Source organism: Equus asinus, chromosome 4 (genome assembly GCF_041296235.1).
Source record: "Equus asinus isolate D_3611 breed Donkey chromosome 4, EquAss-T2T_v2, whole genome shotgun sequence".
NCBI lineage: Eukaryota > Metazoa > Chordata > Mammalia > Perissodactyla > Equidae > Equus > Equus asinus.
The window spans coordinates 120,175,455-120,196,935 of NC_091793.1; the positions used below are offsets into that span (position 1 = coordinate 120,175,455).

Below are 21,481 nucleotides of genomic sequence, written 5' to 3' on the forward strand. Positions count from 1 at the left end.
AGTAAATGAATGATTAATAAAATAATTGGACTTTAGAAATAAGGAAAGTGAAGTTTAGAAAAGTTAATAACTTTTCCATGGTCACTCAGCTAAAGGAAAGATGCTGTTAGGAAATATCTGACTGATTTTAGAGGTCAATTTCATAATCCCTAAGGTATTTCAGCTCAACTATGTCCATTCTATAAACCATAAAATAATGTTACATAAGGACTGAGATTTATATTAAGATTATATCTGTATACCAAAATAGGCTTTGTGAGGTAGTTTTCTTCAAATTAGTTTTATGACTAAAGGACAGGTTTGTGTGTGTGTGTGTGTGTGTGTGTGTGTGTGTGTGAGGAAGTTTAGCCCTGAGCTAACATGCTTGCCAATCCTCCTTTTCTTTTTTCTTTTTGCTTGAGGAAGATTAGCCCTGAGCTAACATCTGTGCCAATCTTCCCCAACTTTGTACATCAGATGCCTCCACAGCATGGCTGATGAGTGGAGTAGGTCCACACTCAGGATCTGAACCCACAAACGCTGGGCCACCAAAGTGGAGCACATGGAACTTTAATCACTTGGCCACAAGGCCAGCCCCTAAAAGACAGATTTTTTCAACTGATTTGCCTCAGTAGTGCATCAAAATAGTCACACACTCATCACTGTGAGAACAGAGACTGAAATTTATCAGAAATTTCCAAGAAAGATAGCATAAACATTCTCCTTTGACATCTGAAATGAATCCACTATATATACTCTCAATATCAGAGCTTAGTAAGAAAATTGTTGGTCTGAGCATGCAGTTCATGGTTAGATGGAGGACAGTGAGTTATTTAATGGCTAAGGATAATGAGTATCTAACTCTAATACGCCATAGAATGACCTAGGCTGCGCCCAAAACTTCTAGGCGCCATGTCCGTGTGTGTGTGTGAGTGTGTATGTGCACGTGTGTGTGTCTATGTGTGTGTTGGAGAGGATAGGAGTGGTCATATTGATTCAGCACACCTTTATTCTGTTACAGAAGGCATGTATTAGTTTCTTATTGCAGCGTCAACAAATGTAGCACAAACTTACTAGCTTGACACAAAACAAATGCATTGTCTTAAGTTCCATAGAACAAAAATTTTATCCATTTTCACTGAGCTAAAATCAAGGCGTTGGCAGAGTTACATTCGTCTTGGTGGCTCTAGAGGGAGAATCTGTTTCCTCGCCTTTTCAAGCTTCTAACGGTTGCCCACATTCTTTGGCTCATAGCCTGTTTCCTCCACCTTCAACACTGGCAAAGACAAAGTGAGTCCTTCTCACATTGCGGCACTCTTCTTCTGCCCTCCTCTTCAACTTTTAAGAACCCTTGAGACTACACTGGGCCCACCTGGATAATCTAGGCTAATCTCCATATTTTAAGGTCAGCTGACTAACAGCCTCAACTCTGTCTGCTACCTTGATTCTCCTTTGACGTGTAAGGTAACATCTTCAAACGCTCTGGGGATTAGGACATGGACATCTCTGGGTGGCAGTTAGTCTGCCTACCACAAGACCCGGGAACTAAGTTTTAAGAAGCACCACTCTAGATCCTTTTTCTGGTGATCTTTCTAGGTAACCATTCTGAGAATGTCCTCTTTTTTGTTTTAGAAGCAAGATGGATAAGAGCTGCAGAGCTAGGCAGATCTGTGCTTAAATCCAAGTTCTACCGGATACTAGCTGTTTAACCAATGTAGGATACTTACCTCTTGAAGTCATTGGAAAGAGTAAATAAGAATACAAATATGTTATATCTGGAAAGTTCTGACAACTAGTAGATGATAGGCAAACACTACTTCCTTCCGTCTTCTCCATCCCTATTTCAGCTGTGAATCTATCTCCACTCCTCCAACCTGGCTCATGGCCCTATTTTGGCAGCCTAACTAATCTTCTAATTTTGTAGTTAGAGCCACTAGAAGATTCAGAATTTTATTCATTCACTGATTGATTAAAAAGTATTTACTGGGGCCGGCGTGGTGGTATAGAGGTTAAGTTCACACACCCTTCTTCGGTGGCCTGGGGTTCAATGGTTCGGATCCCAGGTGCAGACCTAGCACCGCTCAGCGCGCCACGCTATGACAGCATCGCACATAAAATAGAGGAAGATTGGCACAGATGTTAGCTCAACAACAATCTTCCTTAAACAAAAAGAGGAAGATTGGTAAGACATATTAGCTCAGGGTCAATTTTCCTCACCAAAAAAAAAAAAAATATTTATTGCATTATCTCCTATATGCCCAGTACTGTGCTAGGTGCCAGGGGTCCAAAAGCAAACACAGTGAACATGGGCCTTGCCCTCAGTAGCTTGTGGTCCAGAAGGGAAGGCAGATTTGTTATGAAAAGGGAAGTCTGGGTTATTTAATGAGCCAAATAGAAGAAGCTGTCTTAGTATTGGAAGATCAGGAAGGATTTTCTTTGTAACTAAAATTTAAGAAGAGCATTTCTTAACAGGGTTCCTATTAGAGTTTTGAATAGGACAATTCTTCCTGATAAGAAAATGTCCCAACCTCTGGAGGACATTTATCATGCCTGGACTCTGCTGCCTACTAAATACAGAAACACCCTCAGGCGCTACAACAACCAGAAAGATCCTCACACATCTCTAAAAGCCTCATGGGAAGCAAGAGCAACCCAGGCTGAGAGAGGACAAAGAAGGGGTTCTCATGGGAACAGAGAACAAAATGAACAAAGGCAGATGGGTGGTAAGCAGCATTTCCTTGGGGTAACCCTGGGCTTAGTTGGGAGGGGCTCATAGAGAGAGAGGCGTGAGAGGAGGCTCCAAAAGTCAAGCACGTACAAGGCGATCCTGTTAAGGATGCTGAATGTTGAAAGGAGGGCATTAGAAGGCTTGAAAGGGTCTGAAGCAGGAGAGTAAAAAGAACAGATTTGCTTCTAATTTATAATGCTGCTCCATCCTAAAGTACGATTCCAGTTTGGAAATACAGTGCTAATAACTCCTGCCATTTTACCTTTTTTTTGCCAGTTTTTCTTCTGAATATGCATTTCTTCTATATTTTTTTGATGATGGGGGCTTGAGCTACTTCATCTGAGAACCATACAACACACTGTCCTCTTCAATAACAGCTAATTGAAATTAGTTATACGGTTATCATATAGCTCCTCCTTTCTCCTTCACTTTCTGCTTCTCTACATTTTATTTTTCCACCACTGAAGATCATGTTTACCAGCAATCAAAGAGAAAATAAGCTTAACTTAAGTCTTTCAACTACTGCATTCACAATTCCAGATCTTAATATTTGGACATCTGTCTGGATTAGGAGAGATAGGAGGTATGTGTTTATATATGTAAAATTAATTATCATATATTAAGTTAGTTTCTAACTGAAATTCTCATAGATTCTACACCTACACCTATAAAAGCTGAAGGAATTGGCAATAAGTATTATGAAGTGGTGAGTCTGACATTTTTGTCAATAGTTCGTAGCTTTGAGCAGTTCAAACTTTCCTCTCTTCTGTTGAACAAATGAGTAAGATAACACTCTGATTTAGTTTCTGCTATAAGGCCATGTGGTTTTCACTGGAATTTCTACTTGATCACAGTTTTCTGGAAATGCTGTTACCCCTTAGATCAAAAACTTAGAACAGCAGCACTGACTGAAAAGAACGGCACCAGTGTTTTAAAATATGTTTGATTTTTAAAAAATTCATAGTTGTAGAGTTCTCTTTACATTTAAAGAAGAAAAACACAACAGTCGTATGACACAAAAAGGGATTATTTGAAACCCTTTGGGGAAAAAAACCACTATGCACAAATGAAAACAAATATAAAATCTCAAATCAACTTTCCTCATGGGAATCAATAAACTTAATCTTTGCAAAGACTAGTGTTAGAAAATGTCCTTAGTATGTAGGAAGCAGCGTAGGTCCCAGAGTCACAGGAAACTTCAGAACCAGAAATTTCATCAGGTGTTGAGATGGCAGAAGAAATAGGAAGTGTTTTCCAGGTCCTTAAACAATTGATAACTTATGGACAAGAATATGATTCTATTTAAATGTAGTTTATGAAAGACATGATGCCACAGTCATTTGCTAACATTTCCACCATCATAGAAGGTGAGTCATAGTGTAGAATCTAAATTGTCATACTGAGTGACAAATTAGTGGTAGAGGATTGAAGAAAGCTAAAGAAAAAAAGCCATAACTATAAAAAGAAAACTGATCGATGAAAGCATACAAGTCTACATCAGAAATGGGAGAGAAAAGTGTTTCACCTTTGTTCTCACAAAGGAATATGAGATTTCTTAGCACATCACTGAATATGGTGTCTTAATTAAATATTACATGAAGGAGACTTCAAAGGAGCTCAGTGAAAGAAATCAACAAAATGGTAGAGGAGAATTGATATTTTAATTTAGTTTATCAATGTTTTTGCATGTGTTACAAAATTTTTTAATTATTTCTATGGATTCAAAAAAGTGTTTTAAAATGTTATGTTATATGATAATGCCTATAAAATATTTTCTGTAAATATCTACCTGTAGTGGGTCATGTTTTCCATATTTAAGATATACTTGAACAGACCTTATTTTACTTCAACCTTTGTCTCTATTTTTATTTAAGCTTTTTTAAAAATGTACATATTGTAAACTCACTTAAAAACAGAACATCCTGTTGAAATAAAGCAATGTATTTCTAAAGTTAGATACAGTAAAAGATTAAAAAATTACTTTCCAAACAAATATCTAAAGGCCTTCATTGAGTCTTTTTTTCCAAACTAAGAAAATCATTGCAAAATTGTTTGATAGCTTTCATGAATAACATGATTTTAATTGCCAATACTTAAAAGTGAAATTCCAGCACTAGAAATTTTGATAAGTTAAAATTCTGTTTGAGTCAATATTACATTTTAAATAGGCAAGACAATTTCAGCAATGGAATAGGGAGTCCCTCACATCACTGCTTTGAATGCAGACTACACAAAAGACCATAATTAAACAATTTGGTTGTCATTAGTCATGCAGATTTTAGATTTCAAGCTTCTTGTTTTGACAGTTATAAACCTAGACTACTGGATATGTCTTAAGTCAAAGTACAAGTTAAAATAATAGTACCAAAACGCAAATTCTTTCTTTCTTTGATGCAAAAGCAGTCATTTCAATCAGTTCAGTAACAATGATTTTTTTTAAAAAACCTAGTCATTCGAAATTTTGTTTCCTGGCATGGTCACTCAGTGGCTCTGTGTGGACACAATTCAAAATTTATGTAATATGTACATATATTATTATATCCTACATCCATGCTAAATATCAAGTCATGAATTCTACTGTTGAATGACTCTACCACCCTCTCCTGAAATAAAATGACAGATTGATCTTTGAGATCAATTGATAAAGTGAAAGTCAGATGACTTTGCCCTAAAATGTTAGGTAAATATAAAGTCACTTTACAAGTTTCTTAAAGATATATGCATAAATTCACTACCATACATCTTCGTACATTCAAGTAACTACAGAAAAATAGAACAAATACAAACAAACAAAAGCAAGCAAACAAAAACGTCCTGTTCTGCTAAAGGGAAGAAAATTTTAAATAGGTTGTAAAATGAGATACAATTTTTCTGGTACAGATGTTCATCCAGTAATTAGGTCAGGACACAAGTCATCTGATGACTGCCTAGGTTTAATTTTCATCTATACTAATTAATTTTGTAGCTCTTATTTGCTTTTACAGGATTATTTGTTTCCCTAGAGAACCACCTCACCAGAAAACTGTAATTTCTAAATCTTCAGTGGATCTCGGGAACATATTTCTCTAACTCATTCAAATGATGTAAAGATGGCCTCCTTTTTAAAAGTTATTCTCTGATAAATGCTGTTTGCATCATTAGTGTGCTCTTATACTAACACACTGTAATGCCCTGTATTTCTTCAAGTGTAAGAAAATATACAGAGAACACTATTTAAATATATAAACATCATTAAATACATTCAAATGGAGGAAATTAGAAGGAATTTTTACCTCTAAACAAAGTTGGACACAATTTTTCTTTTAAAAAAATCATAGATATCAAAATAGCGACATTGAATTTACTCAGATGTTGAATTTATAAAACAGTATGTAAACACAGCGTGAGGAAAAGAAATCCTAGAAAATATCTATTTCACATGGTATATGATTCCTTCAGCTACTATCATACAAAAGCAAATATATTTTCATTTGAGATCTGCAAATATGCTAAGCAATTACAATGGCCTGTAAATATTCATACTTCACATTTTTACGCAAATGTTAAATCTGATTTTTAAATTATGACATAATTAAAATAAAGCATGTAAACATAGTGTGCTGGAACACTAAACAAAAATTAGTATCATACACAGAAAAAAAAACTTAAATGTTTAAATAGCAAGGTGAATAGCATTGCAGTTAAAGTTGACTCAGGTACTTACATTTCATGCTTGACATAAGCACATACCTTGACTTATCTTACTAAGGTCTATTTTATAACATGAGCTATTCAGTACTCTTAGAAGAAATGAACTGGTTAATTTAAAACCAAAACTCTCCAATAAGTTTGATATGTTGCTAGTATTTTTATCACATAAACATTTTTTCTTAAAGAAATATTGTTAATAAAGACACAAAGAATAAGCACAACAAAGTATAATTATTTGTCATCATATTAATGCTGTCCTTATTTTTTCAAAATCTAATCACAGAGAAATAAGTACCAGTAGTAATCTCTCTATTTTACCTGAGGGAAATTTTATTTCTGCAAGTGCCCTGGCAAGCAGCTCTCCTAGTTACTTTTTTCTATATCTAAACCACATACCTAAACAACACGTACAGAATGTATAAAAGAAGCTATGCAGTATAACAATGAAGTCAATTCTCGGGGAGTTACCTCACTTTACATAAAACATACAGGTGCAAAACAACTATCCATCCTTCAAACAAGTTGTCAGCTGAGACCGACACATTTTATTTTTTAAGAGAAAATCTTTCTAAAGGAAGCACTAGTCCACTAAGTAAGAAAGTACCAAGAATTAGTCATATTAATAGTCAAATTGGGGTGGGGGGGCGAAAAAGCACAGAACCAAGCAAAGAGCTTACTCACATTCCTTTCAGGCGTTGCCACATTTTTTCAGTCTGTTCTCCTATGAGATATTTAAAAGTGGTGTTTTCCAACTCTTCAGTGTCTGCAGCAGTGGACCCCATGATGATCCTCCTAGGGCGATACAGTTACAGTCAGTTTCAGCAGCTAGAACAAGCATTCCTCAGTCCACTACAAATCCCAAACAGTTATACAGTAGCATCTCTTATCTATCAAAACACTGCAGATTTACAAAGCTGAGGGCAGCCTCTGCCAGAACTGCTATTGACTTTGACAGGCACATCCACTCCTCACCACATCACCCCCCTCAAGCAGACAGCAGTATAAACAGATCCTCTGACCTCACAGGAACAATCCGCACATGTGAGTCTGCTACTGTACTACTGACCGACTGAGCGCTCCAGCTCTCCCCAAAAGCAGCTCATTTGTTACTGTTCGTGCACTGAAGCACATCAGAATTCCTACAGTTTACGAGATCTATTATGCACAAGAGAAACGGGAATGACTTTAGAGCACCAGAAGAAGCTCAATTCCTCTCTACCAACGGAAGGAGGGCAAGATGTAATAAGAAAACAGATGGTAAGAACCAGTATCGGCAGCACCACCCTGAGAAAAAAGTGCCTGTTTTAAATGCCAAGGTTTTTGTCTCTTAATTGATCTGGAACCAACAGTTAAAAATATATCATGCTCTAACAATAAATGCAACAAATATTGATGACAACAATGAGAAAATAACATATAGAGCCATACAGAAGACAGACCACAGAGCTCCACAGGTTGTTATTGAAAGAACATGTACATCAATGATGCTGTAATCATGCTTATTCACCTTCTCCTAGCAACTCCACACAGTAGGTAACTGCCAATTTAACAGTGGAAAACACAGCAGCTGCACACAGCCTGCTCCGTGAATCCTTTGGGGATTAAAAAATAAATAAAATGAAACTAGCGCGTATGCTTGTGTGTGCATGTTGAAGGAAGGGGGTGGGGAGAGGGAGAGGAGAGAAATTGACGCTGTGTTGCTTGTGCATTTTAGAAGATAAATGAGAGAAAGTGGACATAAAAGGAATCAGAACTGAGTCATCTGCCAAGCTACCAACACATGGCGAGCTTTCTTTGAAACAAGCACAGACCTTGCGTATGAGCTCCATAACAACTATTGCTATCTACAAGCTTCTAAGAAGAATATACTTAAAAGCAATATCTCCTCTTGTGTGTTTGGAAATCCAGATGTAGTTCTATTCCTCCCTGCAAGAAAACTTGCCTGTTACCTTGAGGTTTAAGGTAAAGATATTCATAGATAGGAGACAGATAACAATACCTAAAATGTATTGAGTGCTCACTATGTGTCAGACACTGTACCCAGTATCTAACAGTATTGCCTTTTTTAATTCTTACAAAAAGCCCATGAGGTAGGTAAAATTCCCGTTGAACAGTTGAGGAAACTGTGAAACAGAAACATTTCCCAGATTTAAAGCCAGTCTTTTAAAATGGGCACTATGATTTTACTGACAAGAAGTCTTCTAATTATAAAGGTACTATATCTATCTAAAGAACACTGATGGCATTACAGGGTATCAGAATCGGCCACCCCAAAATGTGTCTCTTTGCCTTGATTATTTTAAAGAACAAAAGACTCTGAAAGAAACTTCGACCTCCCCCTCTAACTGCCTAAAAGAAATTTAAGATAAAAGGCCTGTCCCCAGGACAGGCCATCACCGTAGATAATTCTGGGTATCAGTAGTCTGTGAGGGTCCTTGCTAAGCCCAATCTTACCAAAGTTCTGTTTACCAAACACTTGCTTTTCCATTTCCATGTGAATTGCCTTCCTCCCCTCTAACGCCCCAAACCCCTACCCCCAGCATCCTCCTTTGCCTTTAGCTGAAGATGGTATTTAAGGTGGTGGCTTTGGCCATTTTGGCAAGTTGCTCAGTTTTCCTGAGTTTCTCCCATGTATACCTATTATAAAGCTTTGTTTGAGTTTCTCCTGTTATTCTGTCTCATGTCAATTTAATTCACAGCCCAGTCAGAAGAACCTAGAGGGTATAGGATTCGTCTTCCTCCCCTGCAGCATAGTCAAAGTTGCAATATGCATGTAAAAAGCATCTTTGCAAAATTTTATGGAAAATACCTTCTGTTTTACAAATTAGATGTTAGCTTTTGCATGCTACGCAGAAAGGCGCCCACATGGCGTTGTTCTATGCTCCCATGGTAACTTGAAGGGAAACCTTCTCAATGTCTGGAGCCCTTGATGTCCTGTAAATGAAGGAGGAGGATGTCCTCAAAGTCTTTGCAGCAGGAACCCACTTAAGTGGCAACAACTTTAATTTCCAAATGGATCAGTCATCTACAAAAGGAAAAGTGATGGCATCTACCTCCTAAATCTGAAGAGAACTTAGGTGAAACTGCTGACAGCTCGTGCCATTGTTGCTACTGAAAATTCATATTGTCCAGGAATACTGGCCAGCAAGCTGTGGTTAAGTTGGCTATGACCACTGCAGCTGGTCCTATTGGGGTCTCTTCACTCCTGAAACATTCACTAACCAGATCCAGGCAGCCTTCCAGGAGCCACGACTTCCGGTGGCTACTGACCCCAGGGCTAACCGCCAGATACTCACAGTGGTGTCCTATGTTAACTCGCTTGCCGACACTCAGTGTAACACAGACTCTCCTCCACTCTGTGTGACACTGCCATCCTGTGCAACAAGGGGGCTCACTCAGGGGGTCAGATGTGGTGGATGCTGGCCCAGGAAGTCCTGCACATGTGTGACACCATCTCTCATAAACACCCAAGAGAGGTCACGCCTGATCTCAGCTTCTACAAACATCCCGAAGAAATTGAAAAGGAAGAGCAGACTGCTACTGAAAAGGCTGTGACCAAGGAGGAATTTCAGGGTGAACGGACTGTTCCAGCTCCCAAATTTACTGCTTCTCAACCCGGGGTCGCAGACTGGCCTGAAGGCATGCACGTGCCCTCTGGCCAATTCAGCACTTCCATACTGCACAAAAAGAATTATATGATCTTTTGCAAGTATCTGTTTTCTCGTGTATAAATGAGCATATTAATATCATCTTCCTCCTCAGGTTGATGTAACATAAAGAACTTAGAACAGTATCTGGCACATAGTAACTGCTCTATTAAATTGTTAGCATTTATTATTATTGATACTTTTGCATGATTTTCTCCTTTAGATTATAGTATAATTATTTATTTCAATAGGTTTACTGATCATGAACAATTTTCCAAATAATTTATCTCAGAGCATTACCGTTTTTATGCATTGCTGGTGTTCATTTTATTTAGAACTTTATGGTTTTATTCACAAGTTAAATTGTTCTAAATATTTGTGGCACTAACTTTATTGGTTTTCATATTAAGGTTATAATATCACCATGTAATGCACCATGTAAGTGGATGGCAAATGATTTTAAACTTATAATTCCACACCCAGTAAGCCATCACATGACAAAGATAAATGATGACATATTCAGAAGCACCAAATTAAGAAAGCATGCTACTCAAAACTCTTCTAAAATAATTACATGAGTCAGTATACCTGAAAAACAAAAAAGTAATTAGTGACTAAAATTATAGACATGTAGCTAACCTAGCCACAAGGATTAAGAACAAAATCCCAGGTTAACGATTGTAAAGAAGGGTTAGGAAGAAATTAGTTCAAATTAAAACAAGAAACCAAACAGATCCAAAAAGACGCCTTCAAGAAAAAAATAGATTAAATTTATCAAGAATCTTAACAGAGGCCAGTCCCATGGCCGAGTGGTTACGTTCACGCCCGCTCCACTGTAGTGGCTTAGGGTTTTGCTGGTTCAGACCCTGGGTTCAGACATGGCATCACTGTCAGGCCACACTGAGGCACACGTGCCACAACTAGAAGGACTCACAACTAAAATATGCAACTATGTACTGGGGGATTTGGGGAGAAAAAGCAGAAAGACAAAAAAGATTGGCAACAGTTGTTAGCTCAGGTGCCAATCTCGGGAAAAAAAAAAGAATCTTAACAAACTAAAAAGATTATTTTACTAATTAAATAAAAGCACACTATTTTTTAGTTGACAAGAAAAAATTCAGAAAAACTATGAATTTTTAACAATATGGCAGACTAGATATTCTAAAATTTTTCAGGCCAAAAAGCATTTTCAAATTTTGGAAAAATTAAAAAAGCATATTTTTGAATGCACAGGTGTGCCTATATAAAATGAAGGTGTCATAATAACAAAACTTTAAAATACATGAAGCAGAGCCAGCCCCAACGGCCTAGCAGTTAAAAGTTCATCTCACTTCACTTTGGCCACCTGGGTTCAGTTCTTGGGTGTGGAACTACACCACATGTCTGTCAGTAGCCATGCTATGGTGGCAGCTCACACAGAAGAACTAGAACTTACAACTAGAATATACAACTATGTACTGGGGCTTTGGGGAAGCAGGGGAAAAGAGGGGAAGATTGGCAACAGATGTTAGCTCAGGGCAAATCTTTCCCAGCAAAAAATACATGAAGCACAAATGATACAATTGTAGGGGCCAGACCAGTGGCGCAGCAGTTAAGTTTGCACATTCCGCTTCTCGGCGGCCTGGAGTTCACCAGTTCAGATCCTAGGTGTGGACATGGCACTGCTTGGCAAAAGCCATGCTGTGGTATGCATCCCACGTATAAAGTAGAGGAAGATGGGCATGGATGTTAGCTCAGGGCTAGTCTTCCTCAAAAACATAAAAATAAATATATTAAAAAAATGATACAATTGTAAAGAGAAGTAGACAAATTCAAAATTATAGTCATATAATCTAGTATTTGATATTCCTCACTTTAAAAATTAATAAAACAAATAGAAACCCATTAAGGGTATAAAATATCTGAACAACGCTATCAATAGATTTGAATTAATTGACATTTATGGTACACTACACTCAACAACAGTAAAATAAACATATTTTAAAGTGCGCATTGAATATTTACAAACAGAAACCACCTTCTGGGCTATAAAATGTCTTAATAAATTTAAAATAATTCAAATCATACAAAATATGTTCTCTGACCCCAATGGAATTAAATTAGAAATCAGTAACAGAAAGATCTCTAGAAAATTCCCAAATACTTGCAAGCTAAATAATACACTTTTAAATAATCCATGGGTCAAAGAAGAAACTAAAAGGGAAATTAAAAAGTATTTTTAACTGAACGAAGATAAAAACACAATATATCAAAATCTGTGAGATATAGCTAAAGCAGTACCTGGGGAAAAATTTATAGCAATATATAGTTATATTAGAAGCAAACAAAGATCTCATATCAATGACTTCAGGATTCACATTAAGAAACTTCAAGAGGATGAGCAAATTAAACACAAAATAATTAAAATAAAGAAATAAATATCAGAGCAGAAATCAATGAAATAGAAAACAGAAAAATAATAGAGACAATCATTGGCTGGCTCTTTAAAGATCAACAAAATTGATATACCTTATCTTATTAATAGATACAATAAGATGTCAAGAACTTGAAAGGTCTAAGATTTCACCATTTACACAAGCTTTCCATAGCTTCCTGGTTGCTGACAGAAGACATTCTTAGGTCAAGGACAAAGAATTGTATTTACCACTCACACCAAAAGTAGTAGCCAGATGCATTTTTGTGCAGTTTTTCTGAGCTCCAATTCCCACAAGGTGACATGAAGACAGCCAGATGACACCTGCACACACAGTGAGTTGCATTATAGGAGAGGAACCTTCAGCTTAAGGAATCTGGATTTTTACAATGGGCAGTAAGCATGCCAGACTTTTTCTCCAGAGGAAAACATTGTCTTTATTATACTGGACAGTAAACTTACCTGTCATGTACCCTAGAGGGTAAAATCCTGCAAAAGAGGATTAAGAAAATTATTTGCAATGCATATAACATAACCAACAAAGCTTTCATACCTAAAATACGTAAATAACTTCTAGAAATCTGTAAGATAAATACAACCAAGTTAGTATAAAAATGGATAAAAATATGAACAATAAAACCAGTGAAGCAGAAACATAAATGAATAACAAGCATAATAGAAGGTGTTAAAAATTACTAGTATTCAATGAAATTTAAATGCAGCCACATAGATACACCTTTCCACACACAACAACTTGGGGAGGAAAAAAAAGATCTGGCAATACCAGATACTAGGAGGGATGTGGAGGAATAGGAACTTTATTTACTGTTGGTGTTGAGTATTGGCAAAATTCACTTTGGAAAACAAGTTGTCAATATCTAGAAAAGTTAAAAATGCACATACTCTAAAATACTTTCCTACGTATGTAAAGGAGATGTCTTAGTCCATTCAGGCTGCTATAATAAAATACCAGAGCCTAGTTGACTTATAAACAACAGAAGTTTATTTCTCACAATTCTGGAAGCTGATAAGTTTAAGATCAAGGTGTTGCCAGATTCAGTGTCTGGTGAGAACCTGCTTCTTGGTTTGTGGAAGGATATCTTCCCAGCTATGGCCTCACATGGCAGTGAGGGCAAGGGAGCTCTCCAGGGTCTCTTTTATAAGGGCACTACTCCCATTCAGGAGGGCTCTACCCTCATGACCTAACTGCCCCTCCAAATGCCCCACTTCCTATTACCACTGCTTAGGAATTAAGTTTCAACACATGAATTTTGGAGGGACAAAAACATTCAGTCCACTGCAGGAGTCATACACAAGAACGTTTATAGTAGCAAAATTTTTTTTTAACTACCTAACTTCCTATTAACTGGAAAATAGGTAAATGTTGGCATATTTACAAAATGGAATATAATATGGCAGTAAAAATGACTTTCAGGGGCCGGCCCCTTGGCTGGTTTAAGTTTGCACACTCTGCTTTGGCAGCCCAGGGTTTCACCCATTTGGATCCTGGGTGTGGACCTAGCACAGCTCATCAAGCCATGCTGAGGCAGCGTCCCACATAGCACAACTAGAAGGACTTGCAACTAGAATATACAACTACGTGCTGGGGGACTTTGGGGAGAAGAAGGAAAAAAAGCATCGGCAACAGATGTTAGCTCAGGTGCCAATCTTTTAAAAAAAAAAAAAAGTTTGACGCCGTAAAAAACTATACACATGGATAAATCTCATGAAAATAATGCTGAGAAAAAAAATTAAATCCAGTAAGAATTTAGTCAGCATAATTATGTTTATTTTTTCACTAATTGGGAAATTCATATGTAGTTAGTAAAAGACTAAAGAAATGCACAGGAATGAGCAACACTAAACTCTGGATAATAGTAATCTCTAGAAAGGAGAGAGGGGGATGCTATTGAAGTGAAATCCATAAGCTTCTTCAACTGATTTGGAAGTGTTTTATTTCTTAAGCAGAGTGTAAACATACAAGTTTACAGGTAATATATTTATGTCTTTTGGTATTTGTAAAATATTTAATTTAAAAATTATTTTAAATCTCTAGAGGAAAAAGATCTGAACAAAAAAAACATGGTTAGATTGTAAACCAAACTAAAACATGGAATGATTTAAAGTAATTGATGACATATAAGAAAAATAAACTCCAGATGGTCCTGATAATTGGGACATTTTCCTTTGAGTACACTGGTCTAGAAAATACAGAATTACATTTCCTAGGTATCTACACAAGAGAAATAAAAAACATATGTTCACACAAAGACCTGCACAAAAATGTTCATAGCAGAATTATTCATAATGGCCAAAAAGTGGAAACAACTCAAATGTCCATCAACTGTTGAATGACTAACAAAATACGGTAAACCCAAACAATGGAATACTATCTAGCAATAAGAAGGAATGAACAACATGTATAAATCTTAAAACCATTTTTCTAAGTGTAAAAAGCCAGAAAAGGCAAATCCAGAGAGTCAGAAAGTACATTAACGGTAACCTGGGGCTGGGGTCAGGAAAGGCGATTAACTGTAAATGGACATTAGGGATCTCATTGGAGTAAAGAAAACGTTCTAAAGCTGGAGTATGATGAAAATTGCATTACTTGATAAGTTTAATAAAGATCTTGGAATTGTATACTTAAAAGGGATGAATTTTATGATGTGTAAATTATACCTCAATAAAGTTGTTTAAAAAGCAAACAAAAAAATTGTCTTTCTTTCTCAATGGATCCCAAACATGCAATATGTTCTATATCCATAATATTTACATAATTATAAATATTATCAAATGCTGTTTATCAGTTTTCAGTTCTTAGAATTCAATCTCTAGGCAAAACATGAATTATTTTATGATAGTTACAGAAGAAAATATAAGTGTTCTGAACCTTAATAAAAGTGGTGGTATAGCTGCCAGATATTGGGAGAAATACAGGGGAATGAGAGGTAGAGAGAAATTTATAATCACTGATATTCTCAGTTTATATTGTGGGGAATTCAGTAATTTTCTTTGAAGTTGACCAATCAAGATATAGAAGTTTAAGGGTAAACTTCTTATGAAAGCGTAAGTGTAATATATTACAATTGTTACCAATAGGATCCAAAAATAATCATTCAACTTAAAAAATTAGGAAGAGAGGACAAGCTCCTGGTCTTTCAGAGTATGGAGACATCAAATAGTCTTTGATGTTGACAGATCAAGATACCGAGTTTTGAGCTCCACAGATATGGAATTGATCACCAGAGGAAATAAAAATGAAAACAATTGAAGGTGGTTAGTATTGAAGAGTAAGACTTGCAGTAGTTATAAAAAATTCAGTAGAAGATTTGATAATAATGTGTACCTTTCTCTCCTATTTGATTTTTTTTACTATGTTCATATAACACATCATAAAAACTAAGGGAGATATTTGAATATATCTTTAACATTTTATTGGCACAAATTCAACTCAATTAACCTATCATCTCTTTCAAACCAGCTTTTTCTCCAAATAGCCATGATTCTGTAATTTCACACTTTCATTTTTATTTTGTGCTTTTTTTTTTTTGGTATTTTTCTGTATTATTTCAAATTCTATACAACAGTTGCATGCATTTTTTATATTCAGGAAATCTTTGAAGTTCTGGGCTCCTACTTGTCCTTTATACCCTACTTCCAGTCTCCAGGTACTTCCAGTTCTATCCCTGGTAATAACTCAATATCAACCTCTTCTGGTCATTCTCTCTACAACAACCTAATCTGAGTCACCTTTCCCCAGGTGCTATTAGACCCTCCTAACTGATTCATCTTAACTGCAGCTCTGATCACGTAGTGCCCAGTCCAACTTTCTCAGGTTGTCCATTGCTTGCCAAACAGACTTAAAGCTCTTTCTTTTCAGGCTGTTTTCTTTTTTTATTTTCTTTAAAATGATTTAAAAATAAATATTTTTATTTATATAGTTGAGACCATCTGCATGTGCATTTTATAGTTTCACTTACATAATATGACGTGAAGAGCAGCATTCTGCACATCTCCTGAATAAAAAAAATACATATAATTATTACAGAGAATTTGAAACAATACTGAAAAATGCAAAGTAAAAAGTGAAAGTCACCCATAATCCCTGAGAGAAAATAACGATTAAAAATTAGATTATGATATAGAGGTTTATGAAGTTGTATACTCCTTTATCCTTTTAAAATTTTACTACGAACATTTCCCATTCCCTTAACTTTTCTTGAAAATTGTTCATCTAATTACCACATAGTATACCATCATTTGGTTCTACCATGATTTAGCCCATCCCTAATTATTTTGTCCAATTTCCTTTTATTATAAATGATCCTCTAACGAACATTTTTGCACATCAGTGCTTGTCTGCATCTCTATTTCTTAAGAACAAATTTGTATACAAAAAATACTGTGTCAAGGGTTATAAATCTAGTATAAATTCCATAACAGTTACTCCAATTTATTTCCTTATTTGCAATATAAGAATATTCCAATCTCAGGGCACATTAACTAGGAATGGATATTACATATTTTTCTTTGAAATTATTTACCAATATGATAAGCAAAAATGTCTTTAATTTGAATTTACTATTAATGAGATTTCTTGTATTAATTTTTTTTGGCTCTTTGTACCACTTTAATAAATTACTTCCTGCACTTTTTGTTCATTTTTCTCTGAGGGCATTTATAATTTTTATTATTGAGTTGTAAATGTTCTATACGTATTTATATTAACCTTTGGCCTATCATAAATGATGCAAATATTTTTCTTGTTTACCATTTGTAATTTACTTTTGTTTACATTTCTACTGTCATTTAGATCTAATTGGTTATGTAGCTGAATCTGTCCAGCTCTTCTCTGCGCTTCTGCTATTGCTCTTCTGCCTTCACGGTTTTTTCCCACGTCAATATCATATACGTCTTGACTTCAAATTTTATTCTAATTGATAGAGTTTCATTATGTTTAACGCTCTAATGTGTAAGGAATTTATCTGTATTCTATATACAGATTCCATATACAGGAAAAGTATTCCTGTAGCTATTTTTCCCCAAAGATTTCACCTATAGTCTAGAACTATTTATTGAAATTTTTCTTCTGCCCTCACTGATTTGTATTGTGACAATGCAATTTATCAAAAAATACCTTTTTATATATACTAGTATTTGTCCCTGATGCATCTGTGCTATTTTATTGCTCCATTTGTCTGTTCTTCTGCAAATCCCATAGTTTTATTAATAAGATTTTGGTGCATTTTAAATTACATTTAATAGATATTACTTACATGTGCTTTTGCTAGGCATACACTGTCAATCTCACATCAATATTTCAAATATCATATCCATTTTCCATGTTCCTCAGGATAAGGAAACTGAGCTCAGAGAGATTAAGCCCTCCAGCTGGTACATGACAAGAGTCAGGATTAAACCTGGATAAGCATAATTCCAAAGCTGGTACTCTAAAATTCCTTTTTTTTTAACTAAAGGATAACTTTATTTAGTCTTCTTTTTCAAACAATCTAGTTTAAAAACAAGTTGAGGTTAAGAGAGAACATGCAACCTGCCAAGAGAGAGTCACAAAGACAGAAAGAGGGAGAGACAGACATTGGTCAGAGACTTCCATGTCAGATCTTTTCCATCTTGGAAATGTGGTCATCACAGATTCTGGTCAGTTCACTGCTTCTTCAGTCTTCTGCTCAGCGATCTTCTCCAGCAAGTGGATGCACCTCTGCTCCTTCTCATCCTCACCTGCAAGGCCAGGGCCTCCTCTTGGGCCTTGCTCAGGACCTGGGCCATCTCCTCGTTTGCCAGCTTGAGTTTCTCTTCCGCTTGGGCCTTCTGCGCTTGGTATCTCTGGCCTTCCTTTTCAATTCTTACTATGTAACTCTCAACAAACTTCTTCAGCCATCCTTCATTCGGGAGGCAGCCTTCGATCACCGTCTGTTTCTCAAACTGCTTGAAGAGGTCAGAGAAAGATTTTTCCCATGGAATTCAAGTCTGCAGTAAGCTAGTCTTTTTCTTTCAGAACCTTCTGGATTTCCGCTTTGGCAAGTTCCTTCTGTTTCTGAGCCTCCTTCATTGCCTGATACATCATCCGCTCAGATTGTCCATGATCTTCCCATCTCCAGGTTCTTCACAGGCAGCTCCTCGCCCCTGCTCTGCAGCAGCAGCTTCTCCTTTTGGGTCGCTTCCACTACCTCATCCACGTCCTTCTGGCTGTCCCGCAGCACGTCCATGATGGGTGTCCCACAGGCACCACGGCCCCCGGCCTGATGACACACGCGGGTAGACCTGGCACAGAAACACCCAGAGCTGGGAAGAAGTCGAGCTCCCCTGGCTTCACCTCAGGAGGATTTCCGGAGGACGCGTCTGCGCGTGCGCACTGCTGGTCTCGGCCGGGCGCGGCGCAGGCCTCCGAGGGCTGTGTTTCTGCAGTGGGCCGGACCTGAGGCCCAAGGACTGTGTCCTCCAGGCGACCCCTTAAACGAGGAGGCCCAGACTGCGCAGGTAATCCTTCTGGCCGCTGCCTAGAACCTCCTCCCTCGGGCGGGCTCTGGGCCCCGCTGAGGAGAGGGTTGGAAGCACCGGGTCAGCAGGCGAGGCCCTCGGGCCAGCGAGCCCAGATGGCTGCTGGGAGCCGGTGCGAAGGCTTTGCGGTTCCCTCCTCACGCGCCGCTCCCGGGCTCCCCGCCCGGGTCCATGTCACAGGTGTGTCGCCTGAGAGGCTGCAGTACCCTCTGTGTGGGAAGCGAGGCCGCCTCGGCGCGGGTGTCCTGGGTCCGGGCCTCTCCGCCGCCTCCGCGCGGGTTACAGGGGGCCGTCCGGCTGGGCCCGGTCCAGGCTGAGACCCCGGGAGAGGGAACGGACGCTCTTCCTCCTCCTTGGGGGTTCTCTCCCGCCTCCCGTTTCTTGGCGGGACTTGCGAGGCCGCGTCTCTTCCCCAGTTTCCTCCGCGGGGACGGCCTTAGGCAGGCGGCATTGTCAGAGACGACCAGTTCTAGCCTGCTGGGCCCACTCCGTCGGGAGCTGGCCGTTTGGCTCCGAGCGTTTTCCTTGTGAGGACTTGGGGACGGGCCCCTGCAGCCTTCGGAGGGCCGGGGGCGGAGCTTCCACGACCGGAAGCGGGCGGGCAGGGCGGGGCTCCTCCACATGCTCCTCTCCCCGCGAGGCTCTGCGAGATCCTCTCTTGTGCCTTGGGCGCCGCCCGGAGAGGGTCTTGTAGGATTTCGGAGGTGCAGGTATGCTTTTATCTAAGCGATAAGAACTAACGTTTTCTTCCTGTGCTTGCTCAGGGCTGCCAAACAGTCGCCCGGGAGGTGCCATTGGGGTTCAAGACTGCCCGGGTCTGGGGGGAGCTTGGGGACCCGGGCAACCAGGGCAGCCGGGCCAGGCCGCTGCGCGCGGATCTTCAAAATTCATGTCCGCTGGAGGGGGCTCGGCGTCCGCCACTGCTTGTTTCTAGAGAATTCCATTGGTCATTCTGGTGTCCACTTCCTTGGTGAACTTTTGGTTCTCTGTCTGGGTCCAGATTTGAGGACTTTCTTTTAACCCACTGGTGGCCAGAGCGGAACAAGCCTCGGTTTGCTGTTCGCGGTAGGACTTAAAATCCTGAGCGCCTGTGGATCCCGCAGAGGTGACTGAAAAGTCACCTTAATAGCTTTGGCTGTGTTCTTGGGCGGCACATTTTCTTTCTGCGACAGACGAAGAACAGATGATCTTACGGTAAATTCTGGTGGTAAAAACAGGAACTCGCAGTTTTCTATACTTTGGTCACCAGTGACAATTTCATCACTTTGCTCCTGAAATTCTTTATAGCTTTCTCTCTCAGTTTATTCCTGCACATCTTGTCTCCAGTCCTAAGTGTTTTCTATTTTGTTGCTCTTATGCTTGCTTGTTTTCCCTTTATGTCTTCTAATCATTGCTGTTTATTAGAAAACTATTGATATTTTATAATATATTATTTTATATTTCTGCATAACTTCATTAGCTAATGATCTAGAGTTTTAGTTAGGTAATCCTGTTAGCTATAAAAAATTATCTTTTGCCGTCTCTTTTGCAACATCTTTTTAAATGGCTATACATTAGCTGGTGGTATATAATTAATTTCTCAACTGCACCTTTCGATTGGTTTTCAAACTGTTGTATTCAATTTGAATGAAAAAATCACCCACTTCTGTTGGTATAATGATTCTCATGTCCTTGAGGCTTGTTATTAAGAGGGCAACCTAACGGCACATTCCCATGTTTGGGTCACAAAAGACTAGACTGAGCGTTATGGAGGATGAATTTCAAATGATTATTTCTTAGCTTCATAAAATTACAGTCTTTTCAGTAGAGATCCAAGAAATACTTTCCTTCCGGATGTCAACAGTCTACCTTTAAAAAAGCGGAAATTTAGGCCCACTAAAAATGGTAAGGTAACAGTCAAAAATAGGGAGTGAAGGGCCCTGCATATCTTCATTGATGTTGTATGAGCTAAATGGTGACATTTGTAGAGATGTGACTGAAAGGTTAATATGCCATTCGCAATGTTATAATCGGTACACGTGAGCAGATTACAACATAAACTTACACTTCTCACGCTGTTGTGATTTGTAGCAACTGAGACTTTAGTAAGTATAAAGTCATTAAAAAGTTATAGTTTTTCCAAATGTTATAAAAGAAGCATTTTTGTTTTTCTTTTTCTGTTTAGGCGCATATCATGAAAACCAACTCACTTTTAGGATAATTTTAGGATATTTTGTTCTCTTACTACATTTCTGGGACAGCTCACAGAATATTATGAAAAATTTTTCCATCTCCAAAATGCTAGTTTTCATCATACTTCCATTGCTTCATAGATCACTGATTCAGGAAATATTTATTCATTCAACAAAAGAAAATGTTGAGTGCTTAATATATGTTAATCATTGATTTGGGTAGTAAAGAAGATTGACCAACAGCAAGGAAGACATTGAAGAGCCCTGCCTTTATAGGGCTTATATTCTAGTGAGGGACACAGGCAATAAACAGAATGAAAACTGCTTTGGAGAA

General features: G+C 38.1%; 1 protein-coding gene and 2 pseudogenes across 6 annotated transcripts in view; 1 reads left to right on the plus strand and 2 right to left on the minus strand.

Moving 5' to 3' along the window:
• The window catches only part of PDE1A (phosphodiesterase 1A), a 342,210-nt gene extending 334,192 nt beyond the window's left edge, over window positions 1–8,018 (minus strand). For 2 of the 6 annotated variants that reach the window (XM_070508214.1, XM_070508211.1), the window contains exons 1-2: window positions 7,417–7,614; window positions 7,079–7,189 (exon numbers count right to left, since the gene is read on the minus strand). In XM_070508214.1, the coding sequence (XP_070364315.1) occupies window positions 7,079–7,179 (101 nt within the window). In that variant the 5' untranslated portion in view covers window positions 7,180–7,189; window positions 7,417–7,614. Of the gene's footprint in view, window positions 1–7,078; window positions 7,190–7,416; window positions 7,615–7,904 lie in introns of those variants that run through there. The other 4 variants (XM_044768609.2, XM_044768610.2, XM_070508212.1 and 1 more) reach the window with 4 other exon arrangements.
• Window positions 8,019–9,310: 1,292 nt separating this feature from the next.
• LOC106826584 (small ribosomal subunit protein uS2-like) lies at window positions 9,311–10,128 on the plus strand (annotated as a pseudogene).
• A 7,944-nt stretch (window positions 10,129–18,072) lies between these two features.
• Window positions 18,073–21,076, minus strand: LOC106826585 (transforming acidic coiled-coil-containing protein 3-like; annotated as a pseudogene).
• Window positions 21,077–21,481: the final 405 nt, after the last annotated feature.